The following is a 20968-nucleotide window of genomic DNA, read 5'->3' on the forward strand; positions in this document are numbered from 1 at the left end:
AAGGGGGGGACTACGGGAGTTAATGAAATCCGTTGGTGATAAATGAGGGAGGCGGGCGGAAACGAAGCAGGGAAATCTATGAGATTGGATAAAAAGTAAAACGGATAGACACACCCTTTTATATCAGTGAGTACTGGCTAGTTGATCATTAACAGTTATAGCACAGAGAGGTGGTATGTGGGAACAAGATGGCACCGAGGGGTTCGGTGGTCTTGTGCTCCCCTGCATGTGTGCCTGAGGTGTTCCAAGGAAGGTCGTCCAGATGCAAAAGAACAATACACAGGCTCAGGTAAGGTAGAGACTGACCTTGGCCAGGAAAATACAGGCCTAGGACATGACTTCCTGTCACGACTCACTTGTAGTTAGAAAGTTTTGATTTCAGACCATCCTAGGTGGTTACTTTGGTCTCTGAGTTTGTAAGGCCACCACACAGGTCTCCCCTGAGCTTGTCAGGGTTAGCATGTGGCCCCCTTTTCACCCACAACGCCTTATCCTTACTCCAGTGGGTTTCTGAAGCTACTTATCTGCCTTTTACAGAGTTTTCTGCAACCCCGCCCATAAGTATATTTGTTGAATGACTTTTGCTCTAGTTTTTTAAGTCAATTTTTTTTTTTTTTGGACTACATCACGGTAGGACTGAAGACAATTTTAGAGCCAGGGGACTCTTTAAGATAAAGTGCACATTTTGTTTAAACTGTAAAATTGAGGCATAGACCAGTTGAATATCATGACTGAGGTCACCCATGCTGGGAAGATGGGACTGGAGTCCAGGTCTCCTGCCACCCAGCTGGATGCACGTGCAGAGGATCCAGGGAGGGGCAACGTTAGCCTGCTTAAGAAGCAGGAAAGCCCAGAGCTGCTGGTGCATCTTGCCCAAGACGAGGACTGTGTAAGGCACCATTAGTGAGGAAGGCAGGACTGCAATTGTCAATAAAATTGCAATGGCAAGTGGGGATTACAAAGGAAAACACAGTTTGATAAAGGCTTAAATATGTAAGTAGATCTGCGGTAAAAGGAATAAATTCCGATGTATTTGTTAGGGAAAAAAGGATACAGTTAGAATTGAACTGAAAACATCAATTTGAATAATATATTTTTCTTAGGTCTGTCATTAAAACGGTCTGGCAGCAAGGTCCCCAGTTTTCATGGGAATGATTCCTAGTGCACCCTCTTACTGCCCACGCTTTGATCTTAACAGATTTAAACACGAACTAGAGCTTCTTGGAAAATAGCTCAGAGGGAAAAAGGATTGTGCTCCAGGGGGGTTCCCACGGGTCAGTTCAGCCCAGGAATTCACTGGCGCTGTGACAGAGCATTTCAAAAAGAGCTCACCTCGTCCTGTTAGGGAGAGCTAGCTGAGTGCCGAGAACTCACGGCCGTGACCGTGCCAGGTGACAGGTGCCAGGTGCCAGGTGCCAGGTGGAGGGCTTGGGATGAAGGACTGTTGGGGTTGGTTGAGTTGAGAACGTAGGGAGCCAGAGGGGTTAGAGACGGTGCCTTTGAGTGGTCGTCGTGAACCGTTTCCCTGCGACAGGGTGGGTGGCAGCTAGAGACGGGAGGTGCAAGGAGAGATTTTGTCAGGACAGAAAGTCAAGCATATCTGTCCTGTGACGGTTATTTTTGCCTTAGTCTTTTGAATCCGAGCTGCTTCTGTGATTAAGTGGAATGTTTATTTTTTTATTTCTCAATTACAGTTGACATTCAATATTATTTTATGTTAGGTATACAGCAGAGTGGTTAGCTAATCATACACTTTGCAGAGTGGTCCCCCTTGTATTTCCAGTACCCACCTGGCATCACACATAGTTATTACAGTATGGGGGGGGGGGCAAAAGTAGGTTTACAGCAGTTTGTATGGAAAACAATACAGTAATTAATAAATAATAATACAAGAATAAACTCTGTGCTTCATGTACTCACAACTGTAAACCTACGTGTGCCCCGCCCTGTATCACTGACCACATTCTTCACGCAGTACTTTGCATCCCATGACTATTCTGTAACCACCAATTTGTACTTCTTAATCCCTTAATTGAAAATGTTTTAATAACTGTTGTTTTTTTCAGTTACCTTTTATCTTCGAACTAAAATGATTTCTCATACACTTGAAGCTTTTCGAGCACAGGGACAGAGCCTCATTATTATTATATCTTCAACAGTGTAAGAGTATAGTATAGTCAGAGAATGTTTCTCAATAAATGAGTTAAAGATAAGCAGGAAAAAAATAGAATTTGGCTATAAAGTTATCCTTCAGACTCAGGCATTAGACCCACACCTTTGTTTTGGGTATTCTGTAGTATCAGACTGCATGTGTGGAGCTAAGGTTTGTCTGTGTCAGACCGAGCTGGGAAAGAGCATAGCGGTTTTAGAGTTTATGTAGAGGAGATGCCGTGGATATGCAATATAGGAGCACTCTTCTCCAACAGAGGGCCTTTGAATTGGAATTGGAAGGTAAGAAAAAGGAAATTCCAATTAAGAAAAGAAGTAAAAAGACACAGCCGTATATATTTGCAGTGAAGGTACCAAATTGTTTTCGCAACAATTATGTAACTGTTCTTTTCTAATTTAAGGGAGAAAGTACATTTTTTAATCTACTATGAAGGCTTATTTTAGCATCTGAAGTTCTGGATTTTGAATGTACCGATGAGTAAAAATTGAACTGGATTTAAATTACCGACAGTTTACTGAGCTGCTACTTATCAGTAGATGCATTTTCTTTTTCTTACAAGAAACTCACTGCATAATGACCAAAGCTAAATCTTTAAAAATTAGTTGGTAAAAAATATGGGGCTAGAATAATTTTTAAATGACCCCTGCTTTTAATCAAGATTGAATTTTAATCAATATAGATTAAATCAGCTCTAGTATTTTTATCTAGCATCTTTAGCAATCATATGGAAGTATAAATAACTTAATTTGGATAGGATTATTTGTAGTTAGGTTTTGAGAGTATGCCAAAGGATTTTATTTTTTTATTTTTGTTTTCCCTCTAACATACATAAGAGGTACTGTTGTTAATTTTCTAGATATAACTCCAATTTATTAATTGATAATAAATATTAAACTTGTCTTGAGAACTCGTACAAAAAAATCAAATATGTATCTTCTTAGTAGATTTCCAAAATAAAACAATTATAGATTCAGGGACTGATGATTAAATATTTGTGTCAACTTGGCCAGGCTGTGGCCAGTCTAGCTGTTATGGGAAGTTATTTATAGATGCAATTAACATTTAAATTAATAGATTTTGAGTTAAGCAGGTTACCTTCCAGAATGTGGGTGGGCCTTGTCTAATCAGAGAAAAGACTTAGGTCCCCTTAAGAAGAGAGATTCTGCTTCTAGATGGCCCTCAGACCCAGGACTTCAACATTAACTTTCCTCAGGGTCTGCCCAAGTCTGCCATTGTAGTACAAAAGTAGCCATGTAAGCAAAGAGGCGTGTCTGTGTGCAATACAACTTTATTTACAGAAACAGGTAGATGACTGTATTTGGACCAAGGTCAGTAGTTTACTGATCCCTGAATTCAGTGATTGCTTGATAATTCATGCAAAAGAAATAGGGGGGATGTACATTTTTAAGTATGTTTTGTTCAAGGAACAGTTTGTTGGCTGGTGTGGCTCAGTTGGTTGGAGCATTGTCCTGTAAACTGAAAGAAACAGTTTGTCATCCTTTTGTATATTAGTGGTTACTAATAATATTAATAGTTAGCAGTTATTCATCTCACTCTTCAACTTTAGCTTTACCTGTTTTATTTTTATACAAGGATTTCTTAAAGATCAACACGACAATAAAAATACCACTTTTAACCATTCTATACCGATTCAGCCTTTTCTCTAATGCCCGGCCGGCTCTGTTGCTCAGAAAAATGATTAATGAGGGAGGTGCAAGTTAGGCAGGAAGTGGAGCCAGAAAACAACCGGCAATCAAACTACCAGACTTGCTACATCTATGACGCTCCAGATTCCACATGTAATACTTAAAGGCCTTCCTTTGCTCTTGGCAAACAGGGAACCGTTTTAAGTTCTGGAAATACATTGGAAACTTAGAAATCTTTAACTCTTAAAATGTTATCATTGCAGGCCATGGAGCAGAAGGAAATTAGGCTAATCCAAGATAAAATTAGACAAGTAAATTTTTGGAATGAAAATTAAAAGTGACCCACAGTGTTACTGTTGTATGTATTTAGATGCTCACCAGATGAATGAATAGTAACTGTGTCAGGCAATAATGCGGCGCTCATATCCCCGAGAGTAAATTGCAGCCTTTCCTTAAACAGTCATTTAAGAACAAAAATATTTGCATTTGAAAATAACATTGTATTTGATATGTTTTTACAGTAAGAAGGGAAGTGTTGAAATGGACACTTCTTCTGCTAAATGAAAATTACAAGGTGAATCATTGAATTACTACCTAAGTATACATGTCTGAGAGAGCATTAATGTCCTCGGTATCACAAAAGTGGAGAACATGTATCTGTTAGTGAAATAGGTCAATTTGAAAATTTTGAATCAGTAATATACCATAAGATTTTGCTAGTATATATTAAATCATTTGAAGGTAGTTATATAAATCTTATTTGCAACATATATAACAGATGTGGGATTCGTTGTTCGTTGGCAGCCGTCCGTCTCGAGAGACGATGGTGTAGCTTCTTAAGAGTCTATCTGCACCGCCGAGAATGGCTGTGCAGTCCGACTCGGGAGTGACACGGTATCTATCTCCTCCCGTGTTGAATCGACATCTTACGATGACGCTGGAGTGTCCTCTCCAGTGAAGCTGAAGCTACAGAGCCTGGGCAGGGTGATATGGAGAGTCTGCTGTTGCCCATGCAGCAGACCCCCCCTCTCTTCGCAGCTGAAGGGTCCAAGGGAAAGACGGAGTCAATACAGCTTGGCTTCAGGTGCGCCGCAGGAGTTGCCGGTGTTGACTACAATGTCAAACCGCCTTAGGGACTCCGGCTCCGGATTTTCTGTCGGGGTTTACTCCCTTAGCCTTTCCCCTGAAGAGGTATGCCGCAAGGCAGCGGAGGTTTTTTGGAGTCAGAGTTTCCCTTCTCTGAGATGTGGGATTACTGTCCAGAATATATAAAAGGCTCTTGATAAGTAAGAGATAGCCAGAACCAACCATTATATTTTGAAAATAATGCTAGCCTTCACCAGTAATCGAGGAAATCAATACTAAAACAGTGATTTTTATTTTTACCTAAGATAGTGACAAAAGTTAAAGATTTATTTTACATTTATAGGAAATTGGACAGACTCAGAATCTATCTGGGAGTGTAATTGATAAAGACTCCTTGAACTTTCACATTTTACTTTATAAATGTTATCGGAATTACTTACTATAAACATGCATCTGTGTCCATGCATATAACGTGTTTAATTGAACAAAATAGAGGCTCTGCGGATTTTGAAGTACATTTAGAGAAAAACAAGCTGTAAAGGGAATGAAGTAGCTTTGAAAATGATGTCTTTGAATGTGTATCAGCAAATACAGTAGTGGTCCATATCAAAGAGATTATCAGTTCAAACTAACTGTGCTTTTCCCTTTGATTCACTTTTTTCAATTTGACAGCTAGAGTCATGGGTTAGCAAATAAAACATCAACACCTCTGGGATGGTCATTAAGGGTCATTCATACATAAATGTGCATATGGAGTCAAATTGTTTCTCCAATTCCTTAGATTAGCTCCACTGAAGGACTGGAAGTTTTGTTGCAAGGAAGAGCTGTAGTAAGTTTGGGGGCAAATGTGCAGAACAGGCCATTTGTAAGTCAAAGATTATCTGTATTTGCCAGTCCCATTCTGGGGATCAGAAGTGTTGAAGGAAGTTGAGAGCTTAGGTAGGAGCCACATCAAGGGTGGTGAGAAATCTGGAAGTCACGTAATATTTGGACTAAAAGAGAACATTTTTAAGGGATCACAACTTTAAGTATATGAAGGGCTGTCATTTAGATTTTCTGTTTATCGCTACAGGTAGGAAGCGTGGAAACCATAGGCGGATACCACAAAGAGGCTAATTTCAGCACACAATAATCTTATGATCATTCTTAGAGCAATCTAATACTGGAATGGGCTGCTCTCCCAAACTGTGGGCTCCTGCTGGCTCCAGAAATGCCTAATCTGATATTCAGTAGCTCTCTTGGAAAGGAGGTTGGTTGGATCAGGTAATCTTACAAATCTCTCCCAACATTACACTCTGATTCCAATGCTTCTTAAGGCAATGAAATTATATATTCCAGGACTAAGGTTTGGAACACTGTTCCCTCTTGCAGAAGCCAAGTAGGAACAGAAATACATAAATAAGCAAAGTCAAATCTTCTTTTGTTACAATCGAATAGGCCAGAACGTCCAAAAGGCTTGAGCACAAATGGAGGAAGACCAAATGAGAAACACAGCAAGTAGAAGGTCCAGAGGCTAAGAAACCCGCCTGCATTACTCAATTCAGTTTCTTACCCCAGCTTGTTTTAGCTCTGTGGTTCCGGTGCTAGTCTACCTGCCACATCAGGATAGTCACAGCAGCCCCGGAGGGGTGACAGTTTCTCTGGCATGTTGCCCAGGCCCCTGATTGTCTGCAGGGAGCAATCAGTCACTGGGCAGGAGAATTTGAGCTTATAGAAATTGGAAAAGGAGTGTGTGGTGTGGACACATTTATTTTTTTTCTTTTTGGAGCACTAACTGGGTGATTGCCATCTTGTGAACGGCAATAAATGTCTCTGGAAATGGACTGACCGGGAGAACAGGACTTTTCTCTGAACTCTGTGGTTGGAAGGGAGACCGAGAAACCAATCATTACTGTAGGAGTCACACCCACGAGCGGCAAGCTGGATGGGCTTCGCTGAAATGTGGCTAGAGGGACAGAGGCCTGGCTGAATGCGTCTCCCTCCTACCCCCTCCTCTGCCGTGCTCACCCCTCCTCCAAATGAAGTTGGACAGATATTTAGACCATGTTGGTTTGAAGGGGAGTCCAATTATTAACCATGTCTCTGTTAGGCCCCTGTGTTTGCCATATGCTTCCTATAACTATTTCCTGTCTCTTTTTTTCTATTTATTTCTATAGTGTCCATGGAAAACATTGGAGAACAAGGTAAACTATATTATATTATTATCTGAGATATAAAATCTTTAAAGTAGTTTGAAAAAACAGATAGAACTCATGTAGATCTGGTTGGGGTAGATAAACTACTCTTTCAGAATGTGGGGCCCAGCTGGGGTGAAAGGCATTCTATTCTCTCAGTCCCAGGACTGAGCTGTGTCAGACACTTGGCATAGGCCTCGCCTGAAATGGCCGTAACTGCGCTAATGACTCTCGTGGCTGCGAGATACGGGAACATCAACAATTTCCTGTTTCAACTCGGAGTGTATTACCCAGGCCTGTCGCCTCCATAATTCATGGAAAATATCACTGGCTCTCGATCTCTCACACTGACTTAAGTGCCTTAATGGATAATTTAATTTTTAATGATCCTATGCATGTATCATTATTTTTAAAAGTTAAAACGGCTACTAACATTTTAAAATATCAAATATGTTGTATTTTAAATTAGTGTATTTTATTTAACTGTATCTTACAGAATTATTACATATTAATGTGTATCCTAGAATTAATCATTATCACTGTATACAAAAATAATATTTTATATTTGCATAGTACTCCAAGAATAAAACACCACACAAAGTGTGTTTATATATGTTAGCTAAAAATATATATGTATTAGAATGCTTTTCTTAACAGTTGCCCCATGTGATAAATAAGACATTTGAACTTCCATTGGAAGAAATCTCTTTATCCAGATGGTTCACTGTTTAAATGTGTTGTCATTAAAACGCTGACGGCCACCAGATTTGACCAGAGCTAAGCAAGTAAGCAAACAGCTTCTCAAATGGGAACTGGTTTTGCTATTTTTCACCCATGGAGCAAAGCTCTTAAAGCCGGAACACTCTGACATTTGGTTAATGCTGTGCTTATTATTCAGAGTTGCAGGTGTACCTGCCCACTTCCACAGTTTAGGAAAGGTCTCTGTGAACCATTTTGGCAATAGATGGGCCTGTCTACAGGTGGGAGGGCTCTCATCAGGGTCATAGATCTAATTTTGCATTATCAGGGTTTTTATATATATATATTGGCTTTAGGTATAATAATTCATTGAGTTGTGCCTATTCCACTATGATATAAAGCTACTTATTTACAATAATAAAAATAATAAAATTTCAAGATAGAATGCATTTATTATAATTGCTACTTTGGGCATTTTAGAGCAAGCAGGTCATTTTTGAATGCCAGTTTGCACATTGCAGTGACGACTGTGTTTCTCTCACTTCAGTTGTGTGCCTGATTGCTTATCATCTACTTTTTGCAATGTTTGTCTGGTCCTATTGGAAAACTATCTTTACATTACCAATGAATCCTTCAAAAGAAGTAAGTTAAAATATTAGTAAAGTCATCCTTAAGTTAGAAATCAATGATACTAATGTCTGAAGAATGAATTTTATGTCTTTTTTAATTAATGTTGTAAACTTATTGAGTGTAATAAATTTTAATATGAATTGTCTGTTAGTAAATACATGAAGTTGCTCTTGGTAAATGTTATTTTTGCACTGGATGAATATTAGATTTCCTATTTTAAATCTGTTATGTGTTGTATTTCTACTTTAGAGTTAGACATCAGGATGGCTGGCTGGCTGGATGAACAGATAGATAAATAGAGGTGAAGGTAGACATGCTTCTATTATAATTATCATACTAATGGTGTGTTAGTGGCTATTAGCCACCAAACAACAATAACACGAAGTAATTATTATACTAATCAAAGTCTGTAGCTAGGCCACAGCTGCCGGGTGCCCAGGCTTCTTCTATTTTGTTGCTCTGACACATGTAGCCTCTATCCCCAAGGTGACCTCTTGGCCTAATATCCCCAAGGTGACCTCTTGGCCTAATATGGCTGCTCTGGTTCCTGCCATCATGTGTACATTCCAGCCAACAGGCCAGAAAAACTAGGAAAAGGGAGTAAAAGTAAATGTACTTCTCTTTAAGGACATGTTATAGAAGTTGCTGATGCCATTTTCACTTATATTTAGAATCTCATTATACGGCCATAATCTATTTGCACAGGAGGCTGGGAGGGTAGTCTTTATTCTTGATGGCCATATTAACCATGCCAGAAGCAGGCAAGAGTGGATATTGGGGGTCCACTGGCTGTCTCGGCCACAGAAGCTTTTAAGTAAAGTGATGTGGTCAGAGAGGCATTTTGAAAAGATCATTCTGGCTAATTGTTTCTGGGTCTTTAATCCTGGTTAAATCTTGCAGCAAAAGACTGTGTCTTACTCATTTTTATATCCTTGTCCCTTAGGTCAATGCATGTTTGTTGAATAGAAATACACTTCGTTCCAGTAACAATAGTGTAGTTTTAGTACGCTAACCTTAAACAAAAAAGTCTGGGCATCACTGTAAATTGTTGCCCGAGGTAACCGATTGAAATGCAGCTGTGGTCATATTGGCCAATAAATATGCTATATAACCTGGGACAGGATATTAAAAACAAAGCCCCGGTACTTGCACAGAATTAGTGCTATGCTTGGCCTAGAATGTGTTAAATACAGCCCTCCCCCCATTATCTGCTTATTTTTCTTTTCGTACCTCTTTTTCTTCCCCCATCATATTTTCCTCTTTTCTGTTCTCTGCTACCCCATCCCGGCCTTAGTTGCAGGTTTGAAGGAAAAAGCTGACTTCTGTCGTAGCTGATCTCATCCACTGTATTGATGAAACAGCCTTTCCGATGACCTCTCAGCTAAAAATTTCCAAATGTATTTCTATTTCTGACCTCTCCCAACAATTTCAAACGTATATCTCCCTGGCCAACATCACTTCTTGATCATTCCACTGACACCTCAAATATAACACACCAAACACCGAATTCACCACCCTCTGCTTCCCCAAACGGTGACTCGTCCGTTTCTCCTGCTGGTCCGTGCTGCTGACGTCCACCTCGCCATTCACGCCAGAAGCTCGGCAGCCATGCCTGAGTCTTCCCACTTCCTCCCACCTCAGCCAACGTCCAAATTCTGCTGATGTTTTCACTCCATAATATTTTCTTTTTAGTTCCCATTCCTCCCTTCCTAATCATTGACTTCATTCATTTTTAATTATATTCTTTTACTTTTGAAAAAAATTTCTTTTTGATTTATGGAATGGAGAGAGAGAAAGAGAAATAGTGACCTGTTGTTCCATCCATCCGTGCATTCTTTGGTTCACTCTTGTAGGTGCCCTGACCAGGGATCGAACCCACAACCTTGGTGCGTCGGGACAGCACTCTAACCGACTGAGTCAGCCAGTTCGGGGTCTCAGCCATCTGTTTTGTCTGAGGCATTGATTGCAGACTTCTCCTATATGGTGTCACTGTTTCCAGTCTTGCCTGCACTCCCTTCCCGGAACCCTGCTAGAATTCATCCTCCCACTCAAAGCTGGAGTGACCCATCTAAAAACAATGTGATGCTGTCACTCCGCTGCTTATATCTACTCAGTGTTCACACCTCCCACAGGGTGAAGGCCAGTCTCCTTATTCGGACAACAGTGACTTTCGTCTAAGTCTCCGATTCCCCCTTTACACTCCAGTAGTTCTTCATTACATGTCATTTCCTGTATATATCATGCCATTATTTTCTTTCTAGAATATTCTTCTCTCCTTTCTCATTCAAGTCATCCTATTTGTATTTGCAGTGGTTCCTCATTATCTCCTAAGCCTCTAAAGCATTGGATTATCCCAGAGCTCAGACTCGGGACCTCTCTTTCATTTATTAATTTACATCATGGCTTTATAGATCAGTTCATTCATTCCTAAAGCTTGCAAGTCATTATCAGTAGTCTGGTCCTCTCTTCTAAACTCCAGACTCGTTTACCGCTGCCTATTTGGCACCTAATAGGAATTTCAAATTCAACATACCTGAAAACAAACTTCTGATTTCCCACCCACTCCCCTGAGTCCCCGATTTCTAAAGTTTTCCTGTCTCCGTCCTGGCAACTCCATTCATCCTGTTGTTCAGAAAACAGTGGAGTCCTCCTGGGCTGCTCTCTTGCTCTCAGAGCCACAGCCAGGCAGTCCACACATTCTGTAACCAGACCGGCAGGGACCCTCAGCCTGAGCCCGTGCCCCCCACTCCTTCCCCTGGCCCACACCCCCATCCTCTCTTACTTGGATGTGCAGTCAGTCTCAGTCCGCTCTCAACAGGTTTCCTTGCTTTTGGACTTGCCCTCTTCTGTGTAGTAGCCAGAATCATTCTTTCAAGAACAGGTCAGATCATATTCTGTTCCTCACCTTCTTGGGACTTCCCTAATGATATGCAAGCCCACCCGAAGTAAAAACCTCGCTTCCCACTGTAGCCTCGAAGGAGGCACGTGGCCAGGCCCCAGAGGGCACCTCGGACCCCCTCTGCTCTTTGTTGCTGCTTCAGTCCCAGTGGCCACCTTGCTGTTCCACCAGCATGCCGCGCGTGCTCCTTGAAACCTGCTCTTCCTCCCTGACCGGGAACACTCTTCTCCCGTGTGACCAGGCCCCTGGCTTTCTTCCTGTCACTACGTCTCTGTTCAAGCGGTGCCTTATCTTTGAGGTTTCCCGTGACCACTCTGTGTAAACTAGGAAAACCCCACTACCCCTGACTTTCCCTCTAAACCGGACCTTACATATTTTTCTCCGTAGCATATCACTCTATTGTCCATTTCATATTCATTTTTATAGCATCCCTAGAATATAAGCCCTAAAATGGCATGAACTTGATCTGTTTTGTTCACTGGTCCATCGCCAGTATTAAAACAGTGTCTCATCCATGAAAGGTAATCGATAAAGTCTTGTTAGATCATCCAAAGTAGAGAAGAAGTTATATGTACGGATGCGAGTCTGTGTTCATGACTTTGCAGGAAGTGGAGACGATGTCTGACTTCTGCCTCCACTTATGTGTGAGGGGATCGGCCGAGGACGATGAGGGAGTGAGGCTGACTGAGGTTTGGTTGGATTAAGTGGAAAAGGGAAATCATAGAAAACGCAGGAGGCACGTATCGACAGAACCTGTGTCAACGGAGCAGGGGAGACGGAGACGGCGAAGCCGCAGCCACACCAGGCTTCGTTGGGCGGTTTCTCCGCGAAACACACGTTTGCCTTATTTGAGTCGTGCAACTGTGTGAGACGGACATTGTTTGTTACCATTTGGCAGGGGTAGCAATAGGCTCTGAACCTCAGCTAATAATGGTCCTCAGGCATCGAGGGCTCACGTGTGCGGCACGTTCAGTGCTGACATTTAACCCAAAGCCCTGTTGACCATCAAGGCGGCACTCTGGTCCCTACGCCACAGACCGTGGCCACAGCAGTGGGTGTGCTCAGACATCAGTTGGAGCGTGGAGGAAAATAGCAAAACATGTACTTATGTTACCCTTTTAAGTGTTTCTTTTTAAAATCTCACATCTAAGGCACATAAACATATTCCCTAAGAGTACATACATACATACCTACCTATGCATATACGGGCAGTGTGGTCTCAAATTATTTTTAACTGATAAGAATATATGATTAAAACATTTTTGGAGACCCTTGTTGTGAAAAAAAGAGCCCTTGCTTGATGGTTTAGAATCTCAAGTTATTCTATTAATAAAATGCAAGATCTTGTAAAATGAGGGCCCTGGACATAAATTGACAGTAAAGTGCTCTCCTGTGCTAGAACTCTTTGAAAAATGGGACTAAAAAATAGGAGAAGAGGTAATATGAAAAAGTAATATTTATATTTTTCACTCTATTAAGAGAATATAAGAAACCTGGAGCACATGAATTAAAATATACTTTTTTCATAGCTAGTTGTTAAATTGAGTTTTCAATTTGTAATTTTTCCCCCCAATATAAAGTAATATAAGCACACTAAGTTATATTTAGAAAATGAAGACTAGGCAAAAGGAAGAAGAAGAAAACATCCCACCACAGTAATACATTTCACATTTGGAATTTCTTTCTGGTTATTTTTTTTCACATCATAGTCCATCATTGGCTTATTTTCATTTTTAATAATAGTGTCACTGAAATGTGAACATTTCCTCAATCACATCCCAACTTTGATTTTCAAACTGATCCCAGCTTTTCATATTACAAATATTTTTAACATGTTCATACACAAAGCATTACCCCTTCAGGGATTATTTTCTTAATGTAAGTTCTCATAGGCAGAATCACTAGATCACGAAAAGTTAAGTCACTTGCCGTATTGGTTCCCAAAAGGATTTACATACAATGCTTTTAGATGTATTGGACCCTTGGCATTGCATGTTGTTATTAAGAAAACTGTTGCCAACTTCATAAGCAAAAAATGTTCTGTTTTAATTTGTACATTTTAGGTACTTGTGAGATAATGTTTGTTTTTGTTCTAAGTGGAAAACAACTAGCGAAAAGGAAATACAGTTCTGGGAGTTTTCTGTTTTTTGTTATTAGATTCTAGTTTTTTCTTAATTGGTATGTCCTTCTAAAATTATGCTTTTTAAATCTGAAAACTGTATTGGAACCCAGATCTTGGTTTCTAATACCATTCTTCAGCGGAAGGACTGAGGGTTCCTTGGAGAAATAGCTGATTCTAGAACTATGGTCCCCAAAACAAAGGAAGTTCAAGCAGACTTTTAAAACTGGTTTTTGTGATTATCATATTAGACCCCGAACAAATTTACATTTTTCTCAAATTAGTGTTTTTTAATTGGTTGGGCCAAATTAGAAGTATAAGAAGTAAAAGTAGTGATTTGTCCATTTGGAGTGCTAGAATTCATATATTAATTATCCTTATGTTAAAACTCAGATGAGAAAATGTGCCTGGCAGATTAGTTTCTCTTTTTGTTCCGCATGAGATCCAATTGAAAAATTCATCCATTGAGCCAAATGTGTTTATTTTTGCCATTTTAGCTATTAATATAACTAATATTTGGATAGAACTCTATAAAACACTTTTACATATTCTGTTCCTCTTGAGTTTTGCAAACATCCGACGAAGTAGGTATTATATTTTTATGATTCTATTTTCTAGATGCATAAACGAATAACCTGTGAGGTTAACAGACTTGCCCAGATTTCAAACTCTGTTACCTCTCTGAATTTATATACCATAGACCACTAATATCTTATTACTGCCTTTTTCTGGGTTAGTAGGCCAATATGTTATCATTTCTTTGAAAATACTGATTAAAGTTTAAATCTATTCCGCAGTTCCATCTCTCTTACGCAGAGAAAGAGTTGCTGGAGAGGGAGCCGCGGGGAGAAGCCCACCAGGAAATTCTTCGGCGGGCAGCCAAGGACCTTCCCATCTGCACAAGGACCATGTCTGGAGGTAGAAGTCGATAACAGTGCTTGGCCCCATAGCTTGCGGTGCCTGGAGGAGGGAGCGTATTTATATACAGTGATCCCTCACTTATTGTGGGTGTTACGTTCTAGACCCACCCCCCCGCGATAGGTGAAGTAAGAACCTTACATTTATTTCCATATTTATATATATTTTAAGGTTTTATAAACCCTTCCCACACACATATAAACCGTTCCCAGTCCCTTATTAACCTTTTCCACACTTTTATAAACACTACTTATGCTCTTAAACATATTCTACACTCTTAAACCTATGTAACTTTAACAATATACGTATACAGTACTGCAAAATTCCGCAATATAGCGAAAAATCCGCGATAAATAATTAAATATAATATTTTTAAAAATCCCGCGACACAGTGAGGCCACGGTAAGTGAACCGCGATGTAGAGAGGGACTGCTGTACTTGAAACTGTCAAACCGTCACTGAGAAACATCACGCTGTGTCTCTGACTGCTATTAAACCTTCGCTGCACAGCTCCATAAAGCACAATGGAAACACGGGTAACATACAGCTCAGGGGCCAAATTACAACCGACTCTACTATTCCGCCTTCTTGGCGTGACTCCATGAACTGCTGAAATCTCGATGTGCAGTAGTATTCATGTTTAAAGTTTTAATTATAGACCTTCCTAGTCTATTTAATTTAAGGTAAAGGAGCAACAGCTATAATGGGCATAACATTGATTATTTAAATGCCTTTACAAGAGCAATTACACAAATTGTATAAAATGTAATTAAGGTCTTGGTACAGTTTTTTCATTCTTAAAATTTATGGTAATTTTTGAACAAATGCAACTCAAATAGCATCTCTTTTACTTGGGTCAGATTTTTAAGGTAATTTAACAGCTGTGATTAAAGAATTGTCTTGAAAACTAACACACATGGGCTACTCACCCTTACCTACCACGACTTACCCAGACTTTCCTATAATGTTGGGACTCTGCTGTGTCCTGTCGAGATGCCTTAGTCTGAGACAGCCTGTCTCAGTCAGTCATTCATAATTGCCTTGGTGTCTATATTAGAGAAGGGAGGGCCAGCCCTTCCATTACAGGGATTGAAATTCTTATTGGAAAAGGTCCGCCAAAGATTCTCTGTCCATCCGTGGGAAACCTCTCCAGGAGACGGGAGGCATCTAAGTGTTTAAACAGAGCTGAATATCTCATTCTTACCAAATTGAAAAGTGGTCTTTTTAAAATTCAAATATGAATAGACAGTAAGAACCATTTAGTTGCACGTTCAAGTCACTGCTCAGCTGAAGGCTAAGTGGAGCTTTCTGTTCCCAGCGATCCGCTACTGTGACAGATGCCAGCTGGTCAAGCCAGATCGCTGCCACCACTGCTCCGTCTGCGATAAGTAAGGAAATCTGTTATTTCTAAAATGTTTACATGCTGGTGATCTTTTTATTGGATATGCTTCTCTTCTCACTGTTTTCCGGATTATTTCCTTTTCTCCTTTATTTAGAATCTATCACTGGCACAGTCATTTGCATTAATAACAAGTGTGGTTTAGGGCCAAAAATCAGTTGTCCCTGCTCCCCCAGATTCACACTGACATGGATGAAGTGTGTGAGACTTGGCTAGTTTGATTTAGGAAATATTTCTTCTGTGACTCTTCTCCATGTTTATAAAGATAACTCAGTTGACTTTGTGGCAGTCAGGTGTTAATATATACTTCCTATAACCACCAGAACAGAGCTACCTGGCTTAAGGATTGTTATTAAAGGAAACGTTTTATGCAGACTTTCTGTAAATCTGTAGATACTTTGCACTTCCTTTAGCATAAGATAGTTGTATGTTAACACAGTGCATTGTTTTTAGATGTTAAAGGAGGTATATTTGACTTGAAAGTTCTCTGATTGTAATCATAACTGGGGACTGGCTGTCATCTTTATTTTTGATGAGGACTTTTGCTATTATTCCATTTTTAGATAAATAATTTTGAAATATTTTACTTGCTACAACTCCTTTGAAATAACTTTCATATATATTCTTATATTTTAATGGGACTAAGTTTTTATGCGGTGTTAAGTTTTGTTATGTGTGGGTTTTTTTTTTTTTTTTAGATGTATTTTGAAGATGGATCATCACTGCCCTTGGTGAGTCTGGCTCTGTGCTTAAACAAGTTAGTAAATGGAATCATTTATCTATTTGAACCTTCTTTATGAGTGAAATCTTGCCTTAGCTGACCTAGAAGGTACTTTCATATTTCATTTCTGGTGTTTGTTTAATTAGTTCAAAAGAGTATTCAGGAGAATGTCCATGAAATACTTTTAAAACCAGTAGCTTAACAATTTAAAAGTTAATTTCTCATATTTGCTCAGAACAAATGGTTTTCTTTGTATGCTGATGTAAAAACATAGAAATTCTAAAATACTCCCTGAAGGTACATATAAACACAATACCTAATAGGAGGTTTCTAATTATTACTTCATCTAAAACTTTAGCAATGTTTTTTACATAAAACTTGGCATTAACGAGTAGAGTAGCAAATATGTAAATACTCACATGTTGAAATAAGGGTTTCCACTTAGAACTTGTTAATATTTTTAAAAGTATTTCTAAGTCCTGAAATGAGGTGACTTAATGGAGGATTATTTGAAAGATCTAATTAACCAGTGAAGGTGGATTTTTCTACCTTTCCTTATAAGTTCTCATCCCAGTGTGCATATATCTTTGACAGTCACACTGAGGCTGCCAGCCAGGTTGGACTTGGCTTTAAGCGTGACTGTCCCACAGCTTCATCTTCTTGCAGGGATGGCCCTGGAGAAAGCTGTGCTAGCTGTGGGCTGAAATATATGCACACAGGGAATGATTATCTTAGTTGCAGAGAACAATAGGGGAATGAATGTCAGGTCTAGTCTCTTCTATATGCCTCTCCAGGACACCTTTTCCTTTTGTCCGTGTAGATTTTCTCCTGAAACACGCCAAGGCCCCTTAACCGCTATGACAATGATCTTCTCAAAAAGAATCTCAGTAACTAACCTCCATTTTGTATTAATTTTCATTGTATCCATTCTTCCCTTTTGCTCAATCTTTCATCCATTTCATTCATTCTGTTCAAATTCTCAGCTGGTAGCTACCCCCCCCACCCTCCCCCCCATATCCTTAATTATAAGTAGCCGTAATTCTCCTTAGATTCCTGTTTACCCCTCCATAGCAGAAGCTGCCAGAGCCTCCCCTACCTCCCCACCTCCTGTGACCCTCCTGTGAGTGCCCTGCACCTCAGGGGGCACTTCCCACACCTGCAGACAGCTGGGCACCCAGACACCTGTTTCTTTGCTGCTCTGCCCTCTTGGACCTGGGGAGGTTTGCTCTACTCCTAGGTGCCAGGGCGGTGATGCTTCAGAGGCCGCTCTCAGCCAGTGAGCCCTGGTTAAGGACATGCGCTGTTTTGAATTCTCTCCCTTCTTTGTTTCAAATAAACTATATTCAAGTTCTTTTGTCTCAGGGTCTTCTTTAGGGGAAACCCACAGTAACATACTTTTTTTTTTTTTTTCTGGATAGAGGTGTGTTCTAGATAGACGTTAGCCAAGTGGCCAGGAAATCAGGGCCACAGAGTTGACTGAAATAAGTCTCACCTAAAGTAAGAAGGGCCTGTGATGAGATGAAAACAGTCAGGATTGATCCAAATTTGTCCACACGTAGAAAGCTCGTCATGTCTGTGATAGAGCCAGCAGAATTACAGAGAGACATTAATTTACTAAACAGCCTCATTTCTCAGCCTACAATTAACTTGACCTTATAAGAAAATGGATAGCAGAATTTGACAATCTTTCTAATTCTGACAGACCTGATTAAACAAGGGGAACGGATACAAGACTCCAGAGTTTTTAAAGTGGGTTCAGATGCTGTTTTCAATCCCAGGATGGCTGAACCCATGGATGCAAAACCTGGGGATACAGAAGGCTGACTATATATTTATTGAATGAAGATCTGTGTATAAATGGACCCATGCAGTTCAAACCTGTGTTGTTCAGTGGTCAACTGTATAAGTCCATGGTTCATGATTAATTAACGCAATATGACATATCAAATTTTATTTTTTTTACAGATCAAATTTTAAAAATCTAAACACAGAACTTCCTTTTAGTAAAATGGATTTCTAAAAAATGTTCATGTGGGTTAAGAAATCTTATGAGTTATACTTAAGAAATGCCAGTGCATTTTAAACGATAGGAAACTACATGCGGTGTTTTGGTAGAACATACGTATACCTGTGTTGGAAATGTAAAACTCACTGAAAATGTGTTTGTTTTGTCAACAGGGTGAACAATTGTGTTGGATTTTCAAATTATAAATTTTTCCTTCTTTTCTTGGCTTATTCCCTGCTGTACTGCCTTTTTATTGCTGCCACAGATTTACAGTATTTTATCAAATTTTGGACAGTAAGTCATTATCTTGTTGACTTTTTAGGTATACCATATATATAGTAGCGTTTGGCATTAGTGAATTCTTTCAGACACTGATTTTGTGTAATTGAGCTCATTCAGCGTCAGTCCTCATTATTTGCAGAATCTGTATTTGTGAATTGCCCATCTTGCTAAAGTTCCTCTGTTACCCCAGAATCAAACCCACAGAGCTCTTGTGGTCATTGGCAGACACGCACACAGACGCCAAAATGTGCGTGGCCCGCGTGCACATTTCCAGCGGGATCATACAAGGAGACTGACTTCTCGTTTCCACTCTCCTATTTGTTACCCATGTGTGCTTTTCAGTCTACTTATGGCCTTTTTTTGCATTGTCGTGCTTTTTTTAGTCATTCCTCTGTTTAAAATGGTCTCCACGCACAGTGTTTCTAAGCACCAGTGAGTGTGATGTGCTGTGTAGAGGAAATAGGTGTGTTGCATAAGCTTCCTTCAGGCCTGAGCTATAGTGATGTTGGGTGTGAGTTCTGTGTTAATTAATCAACAATAGATATTAAATAAGTTTTCTTTAAGCACAAACGCACAAAAATGTTGTGACCAGAGGCTCGCTGGAACCTAACTCTGTATTTTCCTTGGGATAAATTCAGTGTTCATGGCAACTGTATAGAACACAGCCATTGAGAATAACAAGAATTGATTATTTTAGTATTGCCTAGGATTTAAAACTAGAAGTGTTTTCTTTATGTATAGAAAGATTATTTTTAAAACAGTTATGACTATAATGTCCTGAATTTTTATTAACTATTGGTTGATTAGGCTTTAATTAACTCCTTTGTTTTCTGCAGTATTTATTTTAAATGTAAGCAAAACAATTAAAATCAAATATTTTAAATATCCAGAAATACTCATGAATATCAAACAAGGTTAAAATTTTGTTATCCCCTGCCAGAATTGCTTTATTGTTTTTGTAAAATTATTCTTTATTATGGTAAGACTTTCTCGTTTGCTAGATAATTTCTGTGGGATTTTAAACACATTCAATAGTGAAGGTTTTTGAACACCTAGTATGTGCCAGTTACACTGCTAAGCACGCAGAATACGCAGGTGCGTGGACATGCTCCTAGCAGTCAAGTACACTTCCAGTGCCCAGCCTGAAGAATGATCCCTAATGAATGTCCAAGAGAATGTCACTCCACTGCTCCTCAGTCCTGGGAGGGGGTCTAGTTCCAGCCACACTGTATTTGTAAGGATACAACCAGAGTTCTCCTTGTAAGGACTCTGCCATCAAAAGCTGTCAGTGAGATCTTGTGACCTGTGTCAATCTGACAAATACTACAGGGCACTGAAACAGTGTGACCTTCTACCAGAAGGAGACACCTCCCAGGCTCAGGGAGTGTCCATAACCCAACCCTGCCATTCTAGACTGAGTCCAGGTCTCCTTGGACAATACCTACAATGGGAGTCAGACTGGTTTTGCTTGGAGAGGGCCTGTCCTATCCCGTGGGTATTGTAAGATACATTTCAGACAGGTGTTGTGCGCTAGTGTTTATCATTTCTGTGATGCTGTTCTTCACAATAGCCTGAAGCGTCACCGTGGGTGTGTCGTTCTGTATGTTCTTGATGCTGTTGTTTGTAGAAAAGTAAAACATCAGCGAATATAGTGGCTAAATGGTGCCAATTAACCTCCATTTTCTGGCATTTTAATAAAACTATTTAATCATTTATAAATCTGTAGTATATTAACAAAACATGTTTAAGTAGTAAATTCAAAAGTATATTTTATAGTTCCTTTTATCTTGCTTTCTTCTGTTACAGTTTACACACACCCCCTACCAGTTTTTCTATGATTTGGTTATTTCAAACAAAATAAATATCCCAAGTTTAAATATCTTTTCCATATATATTTATATTCCAGTAAACATTTATTTAAATCTGATGCTATATTTTTTTTCTCAAAGTTTAACATAAAGCCATGTATCTTTCTCCATACCTAAATTTAAGAAAATTTTTAAGCAAAAAAAAAATCTTATAAAAGTAGGGAAATACTTATCCCTTTGACAAAACATTTCATTTTCTTCCTTTCTTTATAGAATGGTCTACCTGATACTCAAGCCAAGTTCCATATTATGTTTTTATTCTTTGCTGCAGCTATGTTTTCTGTCAGCTTGTCTTCTCTGTTTGGCTATCATTGTTGGCTAGTCAGCAAAAATAAATCTACATTAGGTGAGT

At 39.5% G+C, this 20968-nt stretch overlaps 1 protein-coding gene across 2 annotated transcripts in view; it reads left to right on the forward strand.

Moving 5' to 3' along the window:
- The window catches only part of ZDHHC2 (zDHHC palmitoyltransferase 2), a 48336-nt gene that overhangs the window by 12724 nt on the left and 14644 nt on the right, over positions 1 to 20968 (forward strand). For both annotated transcript variants that reach the window (XM_090258373.1, XM_090258374.1), the window contains exons 2-8: positions 7059 to 7085; positions 8323 to 8417; positions 14221 to 14341; positions 15660 to 15729; positions 16439 to 16471; positions 18640 to 18760; positions 20830 to 20962. In XM_090258373.1, the coding sequence (XP_090114499.1) occupies positions 7059 to 7085; positions 8323 to 8417; positions 14221 to 14341; positions 15660 to 15729; positions 16439 to 16471; positions 18640 to 18760; positions 20830 to 20962 (600 nt within the window). The remainder of the gene's footprint in view (positions 1 to 7058; positions 7086 to 8322; positions 8418 to 14220; positions 14342 to 15659; positions 15730 to 16438; positions 16472 to 18639; positions 18761 to 20829; positions 20963 to 20968) is intronic.

This window comes from Furipterus horrens, unplaced genomic scaffold (assembly GCF_987537825.1).
Source record: "Furipterus horrens unplaced genomic scaffold, mFurHor1.1.pri manual_scaffold_12, whole genome shotgun sequence".
NCBI lineage: Eukaryota > Metazoa > Chordata > Mammalia > Chiroptera > Furipteridae > Furipterus > Furipterus horrens.